Raw genomic sequence first — 24,513 nt, 5'->3', positions numbered from 1 at the left:
ATATATGGGCCGGGGATTTAGCTCAGTGGTTCTGGCGCCTGCCTCGCAAGCACAAGGTCCCGAGTTCGATCCCTGGTACCAAAAAAACCCCACAAAAATTAGCTGATATATATTAAACTTCTACCATAAACTAACATTACTCAAACTGATACAAAGTCAAGAAAGACACCTATTAAAATATTTTTGCTGAGGGAAAAGTTCTCTAAAATAATACTTAAAGAAAAAATAATAATAATAAAGACGATTTCTAATAATATAGCTGGAAAGTTTCAAGTGTTTTCTTTGTATAAAGCTCTATACCAAGCATTTTAATCTTTCACGTAAAATTTGAGGTAAGAAGTACTATTATTCCCATTTTATACATGAAGTTGAAGCTTTAAAAAGCTGTCACTTTCCTAAGATTATAAAGTAGAAACACCAACATTCAAACTCAGTGTGACTCAAGAGTTCTCACTCTTAACCACTACATATTCTGATAGGAAACGGTTTAGAAGAATAAGGAAAGATAATTTTTAAAGTTAATATGACATCAAGGGAGCTTTTTTGACTAGCTCAGATATAGAAAAGAGAGCACATATTTGGTGCTGAAGAGAGAAGCACAGATCTTTCAGAAATTAGGCAATGGTTTCTCACATGTAACAGCAAAACAACAAGAAACAATAGCAGGAAAAACACTCATCTTACTAAAAATTTAATTTTATAAGTATCAAGAAAGTGAAAAGAACTCACAGGAAGTGTGAAAATATTTGTAAGTCACATATTTGACAAAGACTATATGTAGTTTATGTACATAAACACCTCAATAATAAGAAATAACCCAATTAAAATCTAGGTGAAGGGCCTGGGGATTTAGCTCAGTGGTACCATGCCTGCCTCGCACGTGCAAGGTCCTGAGTTCAATCTCTGGTACCAAATAAATAAATAAATAAAACCTGGGTAAAACTTTTAAATAGAAACTTCTCAAAAATGTATATAAATGGGCTGGGGATTTAGCTTAGTGGTTCTGCCGCCTGCCTCACAAGCACAAGGTTCCAAGCTCGATCCTCGGTATCAAAAAAAAAAGAAGACATAGTACACCAAGCGTGGTGGCACACACCTGTAATCCCAGTACTCGGGAGGCTAAGGCAAGAAAGTTGCCATGAGTTCAAGGTGAGCCTGGGCTACATAATGAGTTTAGGGCCAGTCTGAACTACATAGCAAGACCCTGCCTCAAAAACAAAGATATAATAAATGATGATATGGAAAAATATAATCCCCTTACACTGCTCATGGAATATAAAATGGTGCGGCTACTTTGGCAATACAGTCTCCGTATGACTCAGCTCTTACGTATATAACCATCTCTACTCCTAGATATATAATCAAGAAAAACAAAAACACATGTCCACCTAAAATGCTGGACACAAATGTTCATCGCAGCAATTATTCTTAAGAGGCAAAAAGTAGAAATGTTCATCAACTGATGAATTGATAAATAAAATGTAATACATCCATACAATTAGCAATAAAAAGGAAAAAGTACATATATGCTACAACACTGATGAATCTTGAACACATGCTGTGTTAGAAGTCAGTCACAAAAGACCACATGTCCTATGATACCATTCCAAAGAAAGGTGAAAATAGCCAAATCCATACAGATAGAAAGTAAATTAATGGTTGCCTGGAGCTAGGAGGTTAATTTGGGAAAAAGGGTGATTAATAACAGAAATGGGGTTTCTTAGGGCCAGGGATTTAGCTCAGTGTTTCCACTGCCTGCCTTGCAAGCGCAAAGTCCCGAGTTCAATCCCCGGTACCAAAAAAAAAAAAAAAAAAAAGATGTTCCCTAAAGAAATGGGGTTTCTTTTTTGGGTAACAAAATGTTGTAAAACTAGACAGTAGTGATGGATGTCCAACTCTGTGAATAAATTATGGAATTATGCATTCTAAAAGGATGAGTTATATTGTACACAATTTATATCTTAATAAAGTTACTGCCAAAAAGGATGAAATTCAGAGAAAAGGCAAGGAAAGAAATGTCCCTTGCTGGAATTCATGATGCAATGATTAATGAGTAACCCATTTCTTTCTTTCCTACTGAAAAAAATCATATTAAATTAAAAAGTACAAAACAAACATCATAAGAGGGAACTGAAGATAAAGATTATGAGAACACCTGACTTCTCTAAATAAATCTACCACTTGTAGGCTGAACAAATTACATTCCAAGGTTTTGATGAAACTTACAGGTTAACCCATAAGCTACTGGCAAAATCTGAGCACTGATACAAAACCCAGTAGATTGAGAGAAAACTGGAGATAGGTAAAACATTTTACTTTTATAATAAGAAAAGATGGTAGAATCTGCAAACCGTAAGTCAAGGAAATGTCCGAAAGATGTGTTTTTAAACAACTGGGGAAAAAAAGTAACCACTAAGTCAGCATGAGTTTATAGAAAAAGCATGACAGACGAACTCATTCTCTTTTTGGACAGAACCATAGTATACCTGGAATTTTAACAAAGCAGCTGGTAAGCAGTTTCATGATACAAAAATGAGAACATGTAGGCCAAGTGAAAGCACAATTAAGACTATTTCTTGCACAAATAAACCTAAGGGAGTGGTAATTAATTGATCAGTAAAAACTTAAAATGGTTTCTAACCAAGTGAACCAGCGTTCTGACTTAGCACTACATTATTAGAGACTTTCAATGACTTGAAAGAAAGCACAGGGGGTTTTTTTGTTTTGTTTTTTGAGACAGGGTCTCACTACACATTTCAGGTTGGCCTTGAACTTAACTTACAGCGATCCTCCTGCTTCAGCCTATGGAGTGCTGTGATTACAGGCCTGCACCACCATGCCCAGCTACAAGAAAGCAGTTTTATCAAATGTATGTGTTACTTATCTACTGCTGTGTAACAAATTTCCATAAATTTATCTACGTGTATTATCTCACATCTTCTGTGGGTCAGAAGTTCAATGCTGAGCTGGGTCCTCTGCTTCAGGATCTCTCACAATGCTATAATTAACAAAACTGGAGTCTTAAGCCTCAAGTATGGAGGGATCTAAATCCAAACTCATGCAGTTGATCTAGTTCAGTTTCACAAGGGTTGTGGAGTCGACTAAGGACCTCAGTTTCTAGTTGTTAGTCAAAGGTTGTATGCAGTTCTTTGCAGTGTGAAATTCTTCAAGATGTCTTTCCTAAAATGAAAGTCACAATCTTATGTAACAAAATCACTGAAAGGATATTCTTTTTTTTTTTTTTTTTTTTTGGTACCAGAGATCGAACTCGGGTCCTTGCGCTTGCACAGCAGGCGGCGAAACCACTGAGCTAAATCCCTGGCCCTGAAAGGATATTCTATCTGCTGTCCTGTATCTTTTAAAAAATTGTTTTTGAGAGAGGACAAGCCCAGTCTGGTCCCAAACTCCTGGGCTCAATTGATCCTCCCATCTCACCCTCTCAAGTAGCTGGGACTAGGGCCGGGGATTTAGCTCAGTGGTTCGGCAGCCTGCCTTACAAGCGCAAGGACCCGAGTTCGATCCCTGGTACCAAAAAAAAAGTAGCTGGGACTAAAGGTGTGTGCAATCATGCCTGGTTCCTGTATTCTACGATCACAGATGTTGCTAAGGGACTGCAAAAGAAGGTGAATACTCAGAAGAAGGGATCACTGTAGGTCATCTTAAAGTTGGTCAACCACTGTGTATTCTTCCAGTCAAGAACTTTCCACTTCAGATCATTTGTGATACCTGTTCCTTCTGTTTTGAAGGCTTTTCTCTGAGACAATCACATGACTGGCTCCTTCTTATCCTTCAAGTATCTGCTCAAATGTCATCTCAGAAAAACAACATTTAGGGACGGGGATATAGCTCAGTAGTGCCGCTGCCTGCCTCACAAGCACAAGGTCCTGAGTTCAATCCCTGGTACCAAAAAAAAAAAGAAAGTAATATAACATTTATCAAAATCTAAATATCTTGTTAATTTGCTGTTTCCATCTAGAAGACAAACCTCCTTGGGGGTAGGCAAGTTACTCCAGTATTTCTATTGCCTAAACCAGTGCCTAGAATAGGTACTTGATATTTGTATCAAAGTTAAGATCCAATGACATCTTTTTTTAAAAATGTATCAGTTATTTAATTGGTTCTTGGTAAGACACCTAGAATGCTAATTAAATTTCATTTGTTAGAGTAAAAAAATAATCCCATGTAGACCTGAAGCAAAGGGATAACTGTAATTTTGGGTAAAAAAAATTTTTTTATATTAGGGATCGAACTCAGGACCTTGTGCTTGCCAGGCAGGCGTGATGCCACTGAGCTAAATCCCCAGCCCTATGGTAAAATTTTTGAGTCCACCACTTCCCTGTCAATCTTGTACTGCTCAGTAATCTTGTATTTCTTTTTCTGTGTCTAAGATTTCACCATCCTGGTGTCTAGGTTTCCACAGCTACTTCTTGACTGTTTGTTTTGTTTTGTTTTGGTACCAGGGATCGAACTCAGGACCCTGCGCTTGCAAGGCAGATGGCAGAACCACTGAGCCAAACCCCTGGCCCTAGCTACATCTTGAAGTAATCATCAGTGAGGTGTTTTGGGATTTTCATATTGACCATATCAATTTCTGTGGAGGTGGTGATGACAAATTTCTGATGTGTCTACACAAAGGAAATTGATTGAGGGAAAAGGACCAAGGTACAAATAGCAAGCTACTTCTCAGCTACTTCAGGAAAACCACTCTCCTGCCCCTGTGGCACCCAGTGAGGATGATTGAGTTGGTCCCAGGAGTGATGCTAACTCACAATTTTCTCACATGCTGACTGAAGGTTTTTTTGTGTGGTGAGTTTTGTTTTGTTTTATTTTATTTGCCCTGGCTCAAAAATGTTTGTGGTACATCTTCAATAGTATGTAGGCATTTTGCAAAGCACAACCATTCCAGGTAGCACCATTCTTGTCACCACCAGCTGGTTTTGTGACAGTAGCAAGAACCTTTTCCTTTTTCTTTTCAACCTTGGATTTAACAGCTGAGTACTTTCTCTTCTACATGGCCTTTCTGGGATACATAGCAGATTGGGGATACTTGGAAATTACTCTAACCAGTACAGGGTTTCAGCTGCAGTGGGGCTTTGACTTCTTGGAGTTTTTAGCTTTAATAGATCTTACATTCCAGAGTAATGTTTATTTAATAAAATAAGAGTTAACATAGCCAAATACTCTACCAGTGAACTACATCCTTATCCCTAAAAGTTAATATAAATTTTAGTATAATGTATCTGGTCATTACAGAAAACCAACAGGAGCATTCTTAGCATGCAAGAGGCTGTGGGTTCAATCCCCAGTACTGAAAAATAACCAGGAGAACAGAAATTAAGATGAGAAAGTAGCAACATTTTTTAAAAATACTATAGATTCTTCTTATCTGATAGAAATTTGATGTGAACCACATGTAATATTACATTTTCTACAGAAAAATTTAAAAAGTAAAAAGAGCCAGGCATGGTGGCACATGCCTATCATCCCAGCACTCAGGATGCTGAGGCAGGAGGATCACCTAGAGTTTGAGGCCTGCCTGGGCTACACTGTGATTTCAAGGCCATACTGAAGTACATAGCAAGTTTCAAAAAAAAAAAAAGAAATTAGTTTTGTTTTAATTTTATTAGCTCTGGATTGTTTGTTTGTTGTGGTACTGGGGATTGAATCCAGGGTCTTGCACTTGTTAGGCAAGCCCTCTACCACTAAGCTACATCCCTAGTCATTTCTATTTTTACTTTTTAAGATAAATTAAAGTTTTGCTAAGTTGTCCAGGCTGGTCTGGAACTTGTGATCCTCCTACCTTAGCCTGGTACATGCCACCAAGCTCAGCTGAAATTAGTTTTTTGGGTTTTTTTTTTTGGTACCAGGGACCGAATTCAGGACCTTGCACTTGAGAAGCAGGCGGCACCACTAAGCTAAATACCCGGCCCTAGCTGAAATTAATTTTAATAATACATTTTACTTAACTGCAGATCCAAATTATTATTATTAATGCAATGAATATGAAAGGATCAATGACCTAGGTACAATGGCACATGCCTGTAGTCCCTGCTATTTGAGAAGCTGAGGCAAGAGGATCACAATCTGTATAAATTTCAAAGCCTCAATAATGACATAAAATATTATAAGTGGCATCTGAATTAAGACTGTTCTTATTTATAAGAGTAAATTATGGATGCTCTTGCATTTGGATTTTATTCTGCAGAAATGCCTTATAAATTCCTGAGCAAAGAAATTATAAAGGGCTGGAGACATAGTTCAGAGGCTGACTGCTTGCCTAGCATGTGCAAGACCTTGGGTTTCCCAGCACTGAAAAAGAAAAAAAGTATATTTTAGGCTATATGCCGTGTAGTTCCAGCTACTTGGGAGGCTGAGGCAGGAGGATCATTTGAGACTATGAGAGTTGAGAACAGCTGGGGTAACATGAGATTCCATCATAAACAAACAAACATTATAACCATAATAACTAGTCCTTAGTGAGTAAATACAATTATGCCAAGCACTGATCTAAATGCTGTATATATATTAATTCATTTAATCTACCCCCAATCCTATAAGGCAAGTGTTATTATCCTCATTTTATGTGACAATATCATGATTATTAATATGATGGCAATGTGCAAGACCAATTAAAAGAAGAGCCTGCTGGGCATAGTGGCACACACCTGCAAATCCAGCACTCTAGGAAGCACAGGCAGGAGAATCATGAGTTTGAGCCCAGCTTGGGCAACTTAGTGACTCAGGGAGACCCTGTCTCGAAATAAAAAGGGACTGGAGATGTAGCTCAGTGCCAAAGCCCTGTGTTCAATCAAAGGTACCATGGGGGAGGGGCACAGCAAAAGTTAAGTTACTTGTATTTATCTACTTCTATCCACTTTGACCTAGGTAACATTTCAGGTGGCTTATAAGACAAAACAACATGAATACATCAATTGAAAGTGGGACAAAAGAAAGAACATCTCTGTTTATGTGATTTCATCCCTCAATATTAAACTCTAAGTTGTTGAATGTTATTTTATTGCAAAAGTAATATTAAAATAACAGAAATCCAAAGTAAAAAGTTTCCTGCAATCCCATTCTCTAGTCAAAACAATGTTTGGATTTATCTAATATTAACTGTTTTAGTTCTTATTCATATGTATATTCCATTTTAACATATTTGCAGTGATTGTCTAGCTAGTATTTTACATTTTTATCAACATTATGTATAACTTTTTTCCTTTGGCTAAGAATCTTATTTTCTGTCTCACTACTCCAACTAATATTAAAAACCCAGTGTATTTCTCTGTATCTTTATGTTTGCCGAAACATGCTAAAATATGAGGTGTGATCAAAATATATAGTGAATGTATAAATTTTTACAAATCTATTACAGTAAAAGACACAGTGCCATTAATCGCTCTCAAAATACTTCCCCTCACTTCATACACACGTATCCCATGATTCTTGCCCCTTTTTGAAGCAGTTCTGGAACTCTTCTGTGAGCATCTTCATGAGGTGTGATTAAAAATATGGTAAAGGCTGCTGACAAGTGCCAACAGGCTTGCAAGAACACTAGTTTTTTTTTGTTTGGTTGGTTTTTTGGTACTGGGGATTGAACTCGGGACCTTGCACATGCGAGGCAGGCACTGTGAACCACTGAGCTAAATCCCCGGCCCAAGAGCATTGTGGTATACGGCCTCAACCACTTCACTCACAGGATCTGGCACCATGCGACCTGTGGGTCTTCCTCAAAGTCAAAAGGACCATGAAAGGTAAATATTTTGAAGAGACTCAAGACCTGAATGCAGCAATACAACTAAAGACACAAAAGCACAGAAGTGCTTCAGGAAGTGGAAAGAATGATGGGGTAAGGGTTTTTGCAGCAGGGAGTGGGGATGGGGTGGGGAGGTATTTTGAGGCAGGTTAATGTATCTCTTACTATAATAAATTTTAAAAATTTAAATATTCACCGTATTTTTAAAAACACTACACACCCACATGCACACGCACACATACACACAGGGGTGGTTGTAAGGTAGTAGGTTTTTGTTTTGTTTAGTTTTTTGTTTACTGTACTAGGGATCAAACCCAGGGCTTTCACACTGAGCTCCCTGCTCTAGTGAGTCAATGAACTGACGCCTGACGAAGGGGAGCCGCTGAGAATGTCAGAATAACTGACTGACAGTAGGAGCGGGTACCCATCGACACCCTGATGAACCAAAGGCAAGCGAACATGGTATCTAGCTTTGTCATCTTCCAAGGGATGGAGGGACAGCACAGGAATCGCTAAAGTCTCACCTCACACGCATTTCCCGCCTTTTCTCACGCGGCCGCTGACTAGAATAAGGGTGGAACCAAGATGTGCGCGTGCGCAGCCTCGACACCCCCCCCCCACTTCACGTGATGCTAACCCCTGACCCTGGTCAGCTCAAGGTTCACTGATTGCGCGTGCGCGGAGATCCCTCTTTCCCGCCCACTTTCTGCACGTGCCTACCCTCTCACCCTGGGCATGCGCGCGTGTGGCCAAGAGCAGAGCGTGGCGGCCTCATTTCCCCACCCTTCAGGTAGCCCCTCCTTCTCGACCTAGGCCGACGTGACTGTAAGTGTGCTCTTGCGCGCGCGCGGCACCGCCCTCCTACTCACGTGACCGCAGATTCGCAGCGTTCTCCAGTACAGCCATCCTGCCTCCAGTTCTCAGAATCCGGCGTTATGGCCGCCGTCGTACCCCGTGTCGCTTCTCTCTCTTCTCTGCTTCCCCTTTTCCTGGGTCTCCTGCTTTTCTCCGCCCCTCATGGCGGCAGCGGCCTGCACACTAAGGGCGCCCTTCCCCTGGATACAGTCACTTTCTACAAGGTAACGGGGGTTGAAAACACGGCGTACAGGTCTTACTGGGGCGTCTGGGGGAGCGCACGCCCGAGGGGGACGTTGGGTACTGGGGCTGACGTAAGGTAGTCTCGTTGCGACAACCCCAGGGCTTCCCACCATCCTGTACGCCGTTTGGAGTCTGGACCAGGGGCGTACCCTGACCTCAGGGCACACGCGCTCCAGCCTGGGTCACACTTGCCTCTGCAGCATTTATGCATGTTTCCTCGTTTACAGAAGAGCTGCAAAGATGCTTCCAGGCAACTAGGTGCCCCTTCTCTTTACCTATGGGGAGAGCACGGTGCCGGGGAGATCCAATCCACGAGTCCCACGTGGGAGACCCGAGGGTGGAGCGAAGGCAACGGTACCCGCCCTCTGGTTACGTTGACAATGGCAGGAAAAACTCGTTAATATGTTTTCTGGGCCTTTCTTTGAGGATGGATTACAACGTGCTTTGCAACACGTAAACTGTATGGATACGTTATGCATCGCCCAGAAAAGTGCAGGCGTTAAGAATAAGCTGCAGTTGAGCCATCCTGCAGGGAACATCTTGGGTCTGAGAACAGAATGAATAAAATCATTCGTCAAGGCTTGGAAGGAATTTGGGAACCTGGTCTGCGTGAATGGACAATGGAAATGTTGAATACAACACCCTCCTCCTACTTCCCTCCTTTTGCATCTGTCTCCAGTCACTAACAATTTTTAACTTCCTCTAGATCAGCAAGCTAAGCGTTGCGAGAAACTGTAGCCAGTCGTTTTATTTTTTGTACCCGTTGTGAGGAAGTGAAACCGAAGTGGAGCTCTAATGTATCTTGCAAGTAGTTGAACTATTCTGTTTTTGAAAGAGCTGCTTGTTGTGGACTTGGCAGTTGTAGTTCATTCAAGGCAAAGTTTCAGAGAATTTACAAGTACAGAAAATGATTCTTAGTTGTTAGGCACACACCCCTGGCGCCCTGTGTTTTTTGGTCCTTTTTGCCAAAGTGGGAATCAGGTAACATAACAGTCCGGGTGTGACTCAGAGGGATGCTTTGCACTGTAAGGTTGAACAGTATTTCCTAGTCTGTTTGTGCCACTCCTGTCTTTGCTACTCTACATTGATCTAGGCTGTTATTTACCATAGCCTTCTCAGTGGCCTCTGCTTCCACCTTCAGGCTCCACCCAGCAAATCCTAACTGATCTACACCTTGCCTCCTCTCCTCATCTGCCTACCCTCCTCCAGTCATACAGTTCTTCCTTGTGTCCTTTGTTCCTAGCTCATTATTACCTTTGGGCATTTCACTAGCTGTTCTTTGTGACTGCAACAATCTTTGCCCTACCTCTGAAAGGCATTGTTCAGGCATAGGATAGGTTACCTGCTCAGATCCTTTCCTTGGTTTCCCCTACCCTCAAGTCAAAGTGCCAGTCACATTAACCTGTTTGCTTTCTCTACAGAGCACTCATCACTGAGTTGTTGGGTTTTTTTCCTTTGTCGTTATCTGTCTCTCACACTGAATCATTCTATGCTTGTGAGAAACTACACTATTTTATTTATTATCTGCACAGGGTATTAGGTTACCTGTCACATAGAAGGGGCTAAATAATTTGTTGTATTGCTGGGCTGGGTGGCACATGCCTGTCCCAGCACTTGGGAGGCTGAGGCAGGAGGACTGCCAACAGTTTGAGGCTAGCCTGGGCTACAAAGTGAGTTCAAAGCCAGCCTGAACTATATAAAGAGACCTTGTCTCAAAAACAAAGAAAAAGATTGGATAGATGAACAAAAGTTTTCTCCAGTCTTTCCAAATCTCACTGTTTTCCATCACCATTTAATACTAGATGAGTTTTCTAGTGTTCTCTCTAGGAGCCTTGTTTCATATCTTGCTTTTCAGTGATTTCCGACATCTTTTTTGCTTCTTGCCATTTACCATCACTTAGAATGTTTTGTTCACTGTGTTCACTTAGAATAGGTGCCTGGCACATAATGAGCCCTTAATAACTTTTTATTCAATGAATAAAGAATTTTTCTCAGGCTGGTTATGTAGCTCAGTGGCACAGTGCCTGCCTGGCAAGTGCGAGGCCCTCAGTTCAATTCCCCATATCAAAAAAAATTTTTTTTCTTTACAGTACTTTGAAGAAGCAGGTTGCCTGGTTCTAGGTATAGAAGAGTCGATTCCTCACAAGGGAAGGGGAGAGATTTCTGAGGCAATTAAGAGATAAAGACTACAAGCCAGGGGCTCAGTATATAGCTCAGTGGTAGAGCACTTGTCTAGCCATGTGTGAGCCCCTAGGTTTGATCCCCGGTACTACAAAAAAGGGAGGGGGGCTGAATTAACACACATTAATATAACCAGTAAATGCTTTTTTAAAAAAACAAAATAAAAGACTGCAAGCTAGGAGCCCGAGGTAGGGAGATCACAAGTTCAAGCCCAGCATAGGTGATTTAGCAAGACACTGTCACAAAATAAAAAATAAAGGGCTGGGAATGTAGCTCAGTGTGAAGGCCCTGAGTTCATTAGCAGCACTGCAAAAAGGGGAGAGGGTTGGAGAGTCGAGAAAAAATTCTTTCTGTAAATATCTGCCATTCTAAACTACCTTGTCTTACCCAGGTAGCTAAGAATGGTATAGTTAAAAGAGGGAGGTCTCTCAAATCTATTTCAGTGTTAGATTTCTGTGTGATTATTATTCCATAATATAAGTACAATTCCCTGAAGATAGGAGTCCTATGGTGTTTTGTTGTTGTTGTTAATTATTTTTTATTTTGAGACAAAGGCTCACTAAGTTGCTCAGACTGAACTCCAACTTGTGATCCTCTTGCCTCAGCATCCCAGAGTGCTGGCTATGTTGTGGTTTTTACATGTTTTCTTCTGGACATGTAGCATCTGCTACCAAACACTGCAGAGTTCTGTTCATTCATCGTGTATTTTCAGAGCATCTGCCACACTCCAGACACTGTGGGACCCTAGGGATACAGCAGAAGGCAGGTCAGACAACATCCTTTCATAAATGTATATTCTAGGGCCGGGGATTTAGCTCAGTAGTTTCACTGCCTGCTGCGCAAGCGCAAGGACCCAAGTTCAATCCCCAGTACCAAAAAAATATATAAATAAATAAAATAAATGTATATTCTAGTGGAGAGGATAATACAAACAAAGAAGGATTTCAGAGAGTGATATGATGAAAATTTGTAAGATTGAAGTATTGGGGGGGGGGGTACCAGGGATCAAACTCGGGACCTTGCACTTTCACGGCAGGCACTGGAACCACTGAGCTAAATCCCTGGCCCGAGATGGAAGTATTTGTTAGGAATGCAGCAGTAATAGATAATTGGAGTCCTGTGCATTGGAAGGGGACATTTGAACCAAGCCTTGAATGATAGAGTCAGCCATGCAGAGAACTGAGGGAGGCTGTAACATTCAGCAGAGAACAAATGGGAGGGCCCAGAGCAGAACAAGTTTAATGTAATAAGGTCAGTTGGGCCAGAGGGATGTGATCTGATTTATATTTTAAGTTTTCCCTGTTTTAGGCCCCCAGAGCTCAGACTTTTGGTGTCATTGACCATTAAAAATGACCTGTTCTGGCTTCTCCTTCCTTTGTATCCCTAGGGAGTGTTAAATATTCCTAAAATCCTAAACCCAGATGGACAGCACTACACAGTAAGGGACACAGCCTAACAAAAACATTTAGTTCTTGTTCCACTGCCTGATTTGCAAGCACAAGGTCCTGAGTTTGATCCCTGGTACCAAAAAAAAAAAAAAAAAAAAAATTTAGTTCTTTACTTGCAGCTGGAATCATGTCACCCTGACATAATTATGGGCAGTGATTGCCTGTGATGAAAACCTGACCATAGTGATCCCTGGGGTAGAAAAGCAAAAAGGTTGTGAGAGGAAGAGAAGGCAATATTACTGACCTGAGGCACCTTGTTAGATAAAATCTGTGCATGGGGAGAAACCATCAAAAGATCTTTGGTTCCTCAGTAAGTCAAATGAAGACTTACCATATGACCCCCACATTTCTGCTCCTACATATACTCAAAAGAATTAAATACAGTGTTCAAACAAAAATGTGAATGTTCAGGGCAGTACTATGCACAACAGCCAAAAGGTAGAAACAACCTAAATGTCCATCATATGGATAAATGGTTTATTTGCCTATAAAAAGGAATGAATTACTGATGAGTACTACAAGGACAGACCTTAAAAACATTATGCTAAGGCAAAGAAGCCAGACCCAAAGGTACATACTGTATGTTTCCATCAGAATAGACAAATCCAGACGCACAGCTGAGGCAAGAAGAAGAGGGCTGAGGAATAAATGTTTAATAGGTACAGGGTTCCCTTTGGGGTGATGAAAATGTTCTGGAACTAGACAGTAGTGATAGTTACATAACACTGTAATGCACTAAATTCCACTTTAAAATGGCAAATTTTATTTTACTACAATTAAGAAAACATCTTAGGGCCAGGGATTTAGCTCAGTGGTTCCGGTGCCTGCTTTGCAAGTGCAAGGACCTGAGTTCGATCTCCAGTAAAAAAAAAAAAAAAATCTTGGCGGTTTAAGAGCTGGAGATCTAGTCCAAAGGAACATTCACCCAAGCGTTACCTTTACCAACTTTGCCCTGAAATTGCTGGGTTTGAACTCTGGCCTCTAGCCAACTCCTTTTTAGATGGTTTTGTTTATATTTTCAGATTTCTGGTTCAGTGTTCACTGAGAAAGGCATCCTGAGATGATGGTGTACATGCCGAAGGCCTCCTTGACCCCTGGTTTTATCTACAAGTCTGTGTATTATATATTGGGTTGTATGTATACTGTATCTTTCATTAGTGTGCACAGGTACCTAATGGGGTGCCCAGCACATAGGAGGCACTCAATATAAATTGTTAAATGTATCATGGGTGAATGAATGAATATTAAGTTGTGAGAGCTTGTCTCCTTTGTAGGCTCGTTTCCACTCTTATTTTTTAAACAAGGGTCCCTTGGGAAGGGGAATTAACCCCAAAGCCCCTGGACACCCCACTTGCTCAGCTCTGTGCACCCTCAGGTCATTCCCAAAAGCAAGTTCGTCTTGGTGAAGTTCGACACCCAATACCCCTATGGTGAAAAGCAGGACGAGTTCAAGCGACTGGCTGAAAACTCAGCTTCCAGCGACGATCTCTTGGTGGCAGAGGTGGGGATCTCAGGTATGCACTTTAAAAGCTAAGGCTCAAGAAGCTTAAGTGACTTCTCAAACCACAGGGTATGGAAGGGCTCATCCAGAACTCCACCTAAACCTGGGCCTGGTGTCACATGCCTGTAATCCCAGCACTTTGGAAGGCTGAGCCAAGAGTTTGCAAGTTCAAGGCCAGCTTTGCAAGACCCTGTCTCAAAAAATGGCTGGGGATGAGGTTCACTGCAAAGGCCTTAGGTTCAAGCCCCAGTACGGGTGCAGGGGAAATGCTGACACAAATTACCTAAATGTTTATCATAGGTATAGCAAGCACTTACCAGACCTAGCATCTTCCTAGCTATGATGCCTCCATTCTCTTGTAGGCTAGGAATTTACTGGTCTGGTCCCTGTAGAGTTAGCTGGCATACCTCTCTGGAGCAATTTTGACTCAATTACACCTGTGGAGGCTTTTTGAATAATAACAATAATGTGCCCAGGCATGGTGGTGCACACCTGTAATCTTAGCCATTGGGAGGCTGAGGTAGGAGGATCTCCATGAGTTCAAGGCCAGCCTAAACTACATAGCAAGACCCTGCCTCCAAAACAAAACACCAAAAACAGTAATAATAGCTAACACCACATGTTTACTGAGTGCCAGGCTACTATGTGTATCTCATCTTTGTGACAGCTGTGACGGAAATGCTATGGTACCCTTACCCCCCATTTTTCAAATCAAACTGATGCCTAGATTGAGCTGTTAAATGGCAGAATTAGGATTAGAACCTTAGGTTCCTGTTACTGTTACTCATTTCTTCTTGCTGAGGTGTAAGAAACCAGTTGTCACAGCACCAGCCCCTGGAACTGCTGCTGTTAGGAAGGACACTACAAATGCTACCAGGAATTAACACATATTAAGCACTCAGCTCTGAAGGTCTCATGTACGCTTATCCTCCCCACAGCCCTTGGAGAGCAGGGACTACATTCATTACCTACCACATGCTCCCCTTTCTCACTAAGCTCCAGCCAGATTGGAATTTGTAATCCTTAAATAGTCCAAGGTCAGTCCTCTCCCCTGAGACAGTTCCCCATCTTCAGGAAGCTGGCTGTATGACATTTGGGTCCTTCGGTTGCTATCAGAAGCCTTCCATAGCTGCTGAAAGTGATTTTCTTACTGTTCTTGTCACATCATCTTGTTTTATTTTCATCATGACATTAATACCTTATCTCAGAGAGCTTGTTGGTCTGGCTCACAGCTGATCCTTAGTACTTAAAACAGTATCCAGCACATAGTCTACATAAAATATTCGGAAGGAGGAATTAAAACCAGGGCCTCACTTTGAACGATTACACAGCAAAATTATTCTTCCCCTCTGCCCAGTTAGAACCCGATTACACAGCAAAATTATTCTTCCCCTCTGCCCAGTTAGAACCCGTAATAATATCCTGCCCATATCATGGTCTTGCCCTTCATCTCTGGTTTCTTTTCACAGATTATGGTGACAAACTGAACATGGAGCTGAGTGAGAAATACAAGCTGGACAAAGAGAACTACCCAGTCTTCTATCTCTTTCGGGATGGAGACTTTGAGAACCCAGTCCCATACAGTGGGGCAGTTAAGGTTGGAGCCATCCAGCGCTGGCTAAAGGGCCAGGGTGTCTACCTGGGTATGCCTGGTTGCCTGCCTGCCTATGATGCCCTGGCGGGTGAATTCATCAGGGCCTCTAGTGTGGAGGCCCGCCACGCCCTCTTGAAGCAGGGGCAGGACAACCTATCAAGTGTGAAAGAAACCAAAAAGAAGTGGGCTGAGCAATACCTAAAGATCATGGGGAAGGTCTTAGATCAAGGTGAGGACTTCCCAGCAACAGAGATGTCTCGAATCACCAGACTGATTGAGAAGAACAAGATGAGTGACGGGAAGAAGGAGGAGCTCCAGAAGAGTTTAAACATCCTAACTGCCTTCCAAAAGAAGGGGGTGGAGAAGGAGGAACTCTGAAAAGGCACTGGAATTTCCCAGGGTTTGCTGGGGTATGTAGGGAGGGGAGAATTACCCGCTGGCTGTAAGACTCTTGTGGAATATAAGGGGGTGGTGGAAAAACTGGTATTAAACCAGAGATCTGACCCCTGAATATGCCTGGACATTGATGCGGATATGACCATGCTTAGGACATCTCTAGAGCCGGTCTGGGGATAGCTGGAACACTTACCCTGATGATTAGCTAATGTCCCCTCTGAAGGAATCGGTGCTACAAAGAGGAGGGTACTGGCCAGGTCCTTGACAAGTGTAATTCTGATTCAAATAAAGTTTCATTGTTTTGGTTAAGTGGACCTGAAGCCATTTGTTTCTTTTTCAAATTATGCTCTGGGCCGTGACTTGCTTTCTTCTTTGAATGTTTTTTGTTTTAATTCCAAACCCATATGGACTCCACTCTGCCAGGGAAACAAATTAATTCTGATAAGTCTGGAAACTGGTCTCAGTTTAAGGCACAAACTTTGTTACTTTCCACTGATGTTCAGGGTCCTATGGATTACTTGTAGGTGGTAAAATGCGTTGCCCTTTCTAAGACTCAAGAGCAACACTGATAAACAACATTGAACCAATATTGGGCACAATTACTTTTTATGATCTATGAGATATGTATAGCAAATTGTTCTTAGAGTTTAGATGACTAAGGGCCAGGGATGTAGCTCAGCAGTGCTGCACCTGCCTGGCAAGCTCAAGGTTCTGAGTTCGATTCCCAGTACTAGAAAAGAGTAAGAGTTTAGATAACATTATATGATTCAGCCCAATTTAAAAGCTAAAAAAAAAACTTTCCCAGTTAAATGACTATCATTGTTAGTTACTCATTAAATATCCCGGATAAATGACTATCATTGTTACTCATTAAATACCAACTTTAAAAAGCAGCGTGGAGCTGGGTGTGGTGGCACATGCCTATAATCCCAGCTCTTGGGAGGCCAAAGCAGGGGGATTGCTGTAAGTTCCAGGCCAACCTGGGCTACATAGCAAGACCCTGTCTCAAAAAACAAAACAAAGCAGTGTGGAGAGCATTGTACTGACTTTCAAATTTTTTCTCAGGAGTGATGAGCAGTTATCTGCAATGGTAAGCTTCCTAACTGAACCCCTCTCATAACCATTTAAAAATACCATCAGGCTGGGCATCATGGCACACACCTGCAAAGCTAACACTGAGAGGCTGAGACAGGAAGATCGCTATCAGCTCCAGAGAGGACAGCTTGGGCTCCATAATAAGTTCAAGGCCAGCTTGGACTATATAGCAAGACCCTGTCTGAAAACAGTAAAGCATCAAACTACAGCTGAAATATGTCTAAATGCACACACACGAATTTAAGTTAAATGGAATTGGCAGATAAAACCTTGTTTATTTTCCTTGATTTCAGCTGCATTGGTATTAGTCACTGAAAAAAGGTGGAGGAAAATCCATATATTGGACAGAACAAAAAAACGCTTATGCTTACAATTCACTTAACGTGAAAGATAGATATACTTAAACATTCACCTCTCATAAATGGCATATGCACTTTACATTTCAGGAAAGAATGTCACTATGTTAGTCTAATAATTTCAGTATTTCCCTTTCTCATTTTATTTAGAGACAGGGTCCTGCTACATAGTTCAGCAAGGCCTTGAACTATGTATCCCGGGCTGTCCTCAAACTCATGGTAATCCCCTTGCCTCAGTTTCCCAAGTGCTAGGATTACAAGGGTGCCCCACCACCCCTGGTGCCTTCTCATTAACTTGCTGTAGCTGTTTTTTCCCATGTAAGCTGGATTGCTTCTAAAAAACTTGAGTATTCACTGTTTGTTGTGTACCGGGGATCAAACTCAGGACCTTGTGCTTGCTGAGCTAAATCCCCGGCCCAAATGTTAAAGAGTTTTTTTGGTTTTGGGGAGGCGGGGGGGTTGGTTTGTTTGGGGGTTTTTTTGTTACTGAGGATCAAACTCGGGACTTTGCACTTGCAAGGCAGGAGGTGGCACCACTGAGCTAAATCCCCGGCCCTTGAGTATTCACTGTTGCATGGAAAGTATAGTGAGCCAACAAATGGCAAGTAAGTAAAGGACTCTACAGCCACAGTCCCTGAATGCAGTCTAGTCTTGAGTCTATTTTGAGGTATAGAAAGGATGGTGGTAGTCCATTCAAAGGTGTCATTGGGCCGCTTTAGCCCAGAATCTTGAACTTAAGAAACAAGCTATTGGGCGAACTAGATGATCATGTTAGAAGCCTCTTACTACCAAGTATTTTTTTTTCAGAGACATCTAGTTTGAAGGGATATGGATATGCCACATAAAATTTAGTCTCCTCTGACACTGAAGATTAATGAGTTCCTTTCCTCTGCTTCTCAGCATCTAATAAATATTGTGGCTCAAACTCTAATGAAAGCTACAGACTAACTTGCTACACATCTGAAGGCTACAAACTGGCATCCTAGAATTAAACAACTACATAGGATTTTAAGGGAATCTCCTGATAAACTGAAGCACAGTAGACACTGGATCCAACACGAACAGTACTGAGAGTAAGAAAAAACTTGCATAGACAAACACAAGAAAATAATCTGGTTTGGAGCAGAGCTGGCCTAACCAACCACTCCCGGCCTTCCTTCCCCAGGACAGGAGAGAACTCCTAGCTGGCCACAGTGGTGTGTGACACCCAGGAGGCTAAGGCAAGGCTGCAAGTTTTGAGGCCAGTCTGGGCAACTTAATGAAAACCAAACTGCTAGGAGCTGGATGTGGTGGCACACGCCTGTAATCCCAGCACTCTGAAGGCTGAGGCAGGAGGACTGCAGATCAGAGCCTAGCTTGGGCAACAGTGCAACTTCATGAGACCCCATCTCCAAAAAAGCAAAACAAAAGGCTGGGGATGCAGCTCAGTGTGAAGTCTCTGGGTTCAATTCCTAAGTGCCAAAAAAATTAACTAAAAAATAGCATCAGATTTCTAACCTGTGGCTTTTTTTGAGTAACAAGGAATTGTCTTGAACTACAGCTATAGTTTATGCATAAATAACAAAACTTAGATTTGAACATTTTGTTAAAAAGGGCAAAAGGGGGCTGCAGGTTGGACACGCCTCTGAGCATGAAAAATTGGTTCTAAGGAACATGGGAGTTTTCTAAAATGGTGCCAATGAGACAGGCAAGAAGTGCCTGACTCTCATTTTTCCTGTGCCAACTGGAGGGATGTTATGGCTTGGCCAGCAGCTGTCCCCACCCTCCACTTCCTTTTGCTCCCCCTTGCACCCCAATGGAGTAGGACAGTTTGCTTCAGTGTCCTATCTGGCTATCAGACCACACCATTCCTCACTCCAGCAAGACTGCAGCCAGACAGCATGGAGCCCTCCTTCAACTCCCACTTCAGAAGATACAGTTGCCTTTTTGAAGAAGGGAGGGGACACTCTGAAATGGCTAAGATCAGGAAGGGAGGGATCTGCATACCCAACATTCATAGCGCACTTTCAGACTTGCCCTTCACTGGAACAGGCCACCTAAAAGCTGCTGTATAAGCAGCATCCCCAGCCACTTGAGTTTTAGCGTAGGAGGACTCCCTCTTGTGTATCGGCCCCCTTGTGCTGCAGCACACGCCCTGTCAAAATACTTACTTTGGTGTTCCTGTAAACCTCAAGATTTATCTCTCTGGTAGTGGGTTCCAAAAGTCATGTAAATCTGGGCCAGGGATTTGGCTCAGTGGTTCCACCCCTTGCCTCACAAGCCCAAGGTCCCGTGTTCGATCCCCAGTACCAAAGAAAAAAAAAGTCATGTAAATCTACTTGGGTTTTTATCCCAAGTAGTGTGGACAGAGCGGTCATTTCTAAAGAAAGAACAATAAACACTCAAAGCTTTTAACACCGAAGAGCTCCAGAGACCAGCACCAGGTAATCAACCTACTGTCCAGCACAAGCCAGCACTGTATGGTGATAGCCAAGCAGTGGCAGTACCAGCAGCTGGCTGTGTCAGCTGTTGGCATACAGCTTTACCTGGTTATCATCTGGTGACATCAAGACTGCTAACAGAGTTGGACTTTGCATACACCAAGAGTAATTTTAATTTACAAGTAGTTCTTGGTAACTGATAACCACACACACAAAAAAGGTAGAGTCACAACAAGAGACATTATTCATGAAGAACTAAGAATCTAGGGATTTGAACCTGACCACGAAGAGTAAGAAAGAGATGGTTTAGGGGTGAAACTAGATTTTAGCTTATTTATCAGGGACCCATGCTTCCTGTGCTATAGGCTGGAGGCTGCTGAAAAGATGTGTACACCCTAAGCATAAACTGCAGTAGGAAGCCCACAGATGTCACATATGAGTCATGGTAGCACTCATCGTTGAAACTTAATGTTAACAGCATCTAAACACAAACATTAAAAATATATGCCTGAGCCCACCTTTATTGAATATAGGAAAGTACATGGCCTTCTGGAACTCACTATATAGCCCAGGCTGGTCTTAAACTCACAGCAATCCTCCTGCTTCAGCCACCTAAATGCTGGTGTTATAGGCCTGAGCTACCATACCTGGCTAAAAAAACTAACTCTTAAGGGACATACAAGGGGATTTTAATCACAGGAGAGAAACTAGAGAAAAAACAGCTATTTCCATTGTGTTATCAATATGCCCAAAAATCAATTTTGGATCTCAGTTTAGGGGTTCAAATACTCTTGGGTAAATGTCATCAGGCTACCTGAAGTCCTCCAGCAACTTCTCATCAAATTTAGAATAAAATCTCAATCCTTCCCCTGGTTACAAAGGCCTAACTAATCCAGTTTCTACTACGCTCTCTTGCCACTCCTTTCACTAAGTTCCTGGGACGTATGCTGCCATTTCCTACTGGAGAGCCTTTGCATGTGTGTTTTTCATGACTGAGTCTTCCTCATTCAGGTCTGATGGCACCACCTCATGACCCAATTTGAATTGACCCTCTAGACATACTCTATTCTATACCCTGACTTACTTTATCAAACAGGACTTAATACAAACTGATAACTTATTTTTACTGCCCCTTCCCCATCTCATAGCCAGTAAATAGGACTAGGACCTCATTTACCATTCTATCAGCAGAGCCTAAAATTTAGGAATCGCATACAGGATAAGGTCAATACATACATATATGTTAAGTTCATAAATGTGAGTGTAAAAGGAATTAGTTTTAAACCAAAGAAAGGTGGCCTTGGAACAAAAAATGTAAATTTGCAAATAATAAATTTTTGCTGGGGCTACAGCGCTCAATACAGAATTGAGATGAGTTACACCATTCAAAAGGTTGTAGCTTCTAAGAATCTGGGGGAAAAAAATGAACCAGGTAGAAATGCCAACTGAAAATGAAAATGTTTATATAAATTAACCCATCCAATTTAAAGTAGATTTGTTATTTACTTAATTTTGAAGAAGGAAGACTATAGACTTCCCATTATAAATCACATCAAATAAGTAATAAGAGTTTCAATAACAAGCCTGTAGATACATTGAAACCCCTTTATATATTAAAAGTTAAAATGAAAGACAAATCCAGATTGAACATAGTGATTGCAAAATATGATGCAATTTTAAACAATTAAAATTATGAAAATATACAAAATTGATGGGCAACACAACTAGGCATTTGTACATTTTCCATTATGTGGAGAACACTGAAAGTTTCTCTACCTTTTATGTGCATCAGATAAATGATTTAAACCAAATGTTTGCTTTGGAGAATCTTAACTTAGGATTTCAGTAGTATAAAAAGCAATAATTTTTTCAGTCTGTAAACAGTAGTTGTGTTTTTTCTCTTTTCCTTTTTTTAAATATCAATTTACTACACAAAAACAAAACAAACCATACAAACCAAAAACAGCAGCAGCAGCAACAGGTTATTTGGGAATTCTGTTCAAATATCAATGACATACAATTGCTGGGAGAGGGTGCTTTATACTCATGTAAGAATATATATTTATAGATATAATTTTTTAACTGTACACAATTTATAGTGCATGACAGATTCCAAAAGAATAGACTGATCAAAGATATTGGCCATTTCTGCATAATTTCATTCTTTTTACAATTATCTCAAAATGCGAGAGTTGGATCTAATTGAATTGCTACATTTAGTAGGAAAACCAGCAAGTAACAAAGGAAACATAACTTCAAAAGTAACATTATTTGTCAGTAAAACCAGTAGAGATCCCAGATACACCTAGGCAGGAGACTGGTTAGACAGACCACTAGAGTCACACACTGTCCCTGAGGACCAAGGCCAGCCCACTGAGCATATATATGCTAGATTGATCATGGTCAGTTGATAGATGTTTTAGAAGGATTTCTATTTCTATGTACAGTACTTTTTTGGATATTCAAAGAAACATCATTCTAAAACACATGCCATACACACATCCCTCCCACCCCTGCATACATACAGTTCCATCTAAAATAGGCCACAGTTCTATGAAATAATGATGTTATCATTAAAGGAGATTCAGAATCAGAATTTTCAATTCATTTTGTTTGAGACAGTTCTTCCTTTGAGGATGGGGTATCTAATGGCCATGATTACCAATTTATATCAAAAATAGAATTTTCAAATTATTTGATGAACTAGCTTCTCCAACAAGCCTTATTTTAAACAGGTAATGTAGTAATTTCTACAAATTTCCTTAAACAGTTATTAATCACCCTATCAAATCGTAAATCTAAGAAAGTCAAGATGAGGGAATGAAAATGCAAACTTTGGACAGATTTTCCCAGTTCTCTTTTGGTTGCTTTTAAAATAAGTATCACATTTCACTGGAGCAGTGCATATAAAAGGATCACTGAGGTCTTTAAGACCAATCCTCTGTCAGGTGCTTGAATTTCCTCATCAAATTCATTTCTTTGCTCTTACAGAATTAGTAACTTTAACTCTACTTAAGTAACAAAGTCAGAAGCAAGGATTCCAACACCAAAAAAGTTATCAAAGAAACTGTAAAACTTGCATAACATTTTCAAGAGCAATTTTTATCTTTTCTATCAGATCAACCTCTGAAGCTACACAGTCTTGGGGATCAGACCTCCAGGTGAACAAAATAAATACCGTCTTGGTATAATTCTCAAGTTTTAAGAAATCAAACCGAGCATCAAATCCATTGGGTAACATTTCTTTTGCCAGCCTAAAACTTAAAACCTAGGTTAAATTGATTCATCCCAAACCAAATTAAAAAGACTAAAATAGTAAATCTTAATTTTCAAGCATATACATATATATGTGAATATATATATATATATATATATATATATATATATGAAGGACTCAAATCAATTGCAGAATGACTCACAAAACCAATGAAAGAACTATCAGACTTGCCTGTATAAATTATGTACACCTCTCTCTAAAACAGTGATTCCCAATTGGATAAACGACAGCAAACTAGTCCTCAGCAGGTTTATTAAGTGGTCTGCACTGCTTTCCCCTCTAAACAGCAGTAAATTAAGAGAGCTATCTTTGCCTTCTATTTGAGACTTAATTCTCACAGGAGGGATGGGGACATCTTGGCTATCAAGACCGTTAAGTCAAAAGTGAGCACCTGTGGTCATCTTCGTGGTGCCTTTCAGAACAAGTACTTATGCCCAATCTCAGCAGAGGTGGACTTGCCTGGAGTTCTGTAGGAGTAACATAGCTGAGAAAGCCTGCTGTGGACAAGGGCCTGCTCCTAATCACGTCTCCCACTACCTCTGCTTTTTGCTTCCTATGACTCACGACCAGGCTAAAACTCCCTTTGCTCCAATGGGAGGGCTGATTCAGCTGCTCTGAGGTTGATGCTTTACACTTAATTTCTATTGCTGCTTTTACCACCCCACCCCCCATGTTTCTGGTAATGGGAGGGAAGAAAAGTAGGGTACTCTTGTTGCTGCCATATGTATATGAACATGTATAAAAAGTGGTCAAACCCAGATAAGGGTCCTGCTTCTGATTTATATACAATAATTTAATCAGTTGTATATATTTAATACCTAAAAAATTAATTCACGATCAAAGTCCTTCATGCATTTTATGAGGAAGTTCTGGATTAAAATGATGGTCAACCAGATGTTGCTTTTGTCTGGGAAGATGGTACTGTCATTTTCTGCTGTAGAGTCATCAGTGCTTATGCTTTATATGTCGTTAAATTTTTAGTTTCTTTGTGGTCTCGAGCCTTCTTTTCAGCAGCTCCCCCATTTCCAGAAGTGAGTGCAGATAACTGCCCTGCACCTTCTCTTGCACAGTCTTTGAAAATTTTCTCTCTTCCTGCAAAAAGACAAAAATAAGAGGTTTTGCTCAAAATTCATCCTCCTACATTACAGTTCCTCAGATAAAATTTCAAACTACCATCACCTCACTGGAAGCTCTATCAGAATAGGATGGGTAACTTTCCATGTCATGAAGTGCACAGAAGGCTAAAGCACAAACATGTCTAAATGCAGTCATGTTTTTCCATGTAACTTTTCAACAAAACCTTTTTGCTTCAGCATTATTATTCTGTCAAATACATTTTTCTGTAAGTTACATAAAGTAGAAAAACTGAGATTTCTATCTGTTAGCTTTTA

General features: G+C 41.0%; 2 protein-coding genes and 1 pseudogene across 3 annotated transcripts in view; 1 reads left to right on the top strand and 2 right to left on the bottom strand.

The window, feature by feature from the left end:
• Nucleotides 1-1,826: 1,826 nt before the first annotated feature.
• LOC101725367 (large ribosomal subunit protein eL6 pseudogene) lies at nucleotides 1,827-8,291 on the bottom strand (annotated as a pseudogene).
• A 194-nt stretch (nucleotides 8,292-8,485) lies between these two features.
• Erp29 (endoplasmic reticulum protein 29) lies at nucleotides 8,486-16,288 on the top strand. Its single transcript, XM_004843768.4, has 3 exons — nucleotides 8,486-8,835; nucleotides 13,859-13,997; nucleotides 15,454-16,288. Exons 1-3 carry the CDS (start codon nucleotides 8,692-8,694, stop codon nucleotides 15,954-15,956), a joined length of 786 nt encoding a protein of 261 aa, XP_004843825.1. The 5' UTR covers nucleotides 8,486-8,691; the 3' UTR covers nucleotides 15,957-16,288.
• Naa25 (N-alpha-acetyltransferase 25, NatB auxiliary subunit) overlaps nucleotides 12,030-24,513 on the bottom strand; it is an 82,622-nt gene continuing 70,138 nt past the window's right edge. For both annotated transcript variants that reach the window (XM_087198401.1, XM_087198402.1), the window contains one exon: nucleotides 12,030-24,214. In XM_087198401.1, the coding sequence (XP_087054527.1) occupies nucleotides 24,092-24,214 (123 nt within the window). In that variant the 3' untranslated portion in view covers nucleotides 12,030-24,091. The remainder of the gene's footprint in view (nucleotides 24,215-24,513) is intronic.

This window comes from Heterocephalus glaber, unplaced genomic scaffold, assembly GCF_053883595.1.
Source record: "Heterocephalus glaber isolate CG9 unplaced genomic scaffold, H.glaber_assembly_v1.0 deba00001687, whole genome shotgun sequence".
In the NCBI taxonomy this organism is placed as follows: domain Eukaryota; kingdom Metazoa; phylum Chordata; class Mammalia; order Rodentia; family Bathyergidae; genus Heterocephalus; species Heterocephalus glaber.
The sequence above is the reverse complement of the archived record's forward strand: the minus strand, read 5'-3'. Positions and strand labels throughout refer to the sequence as shown.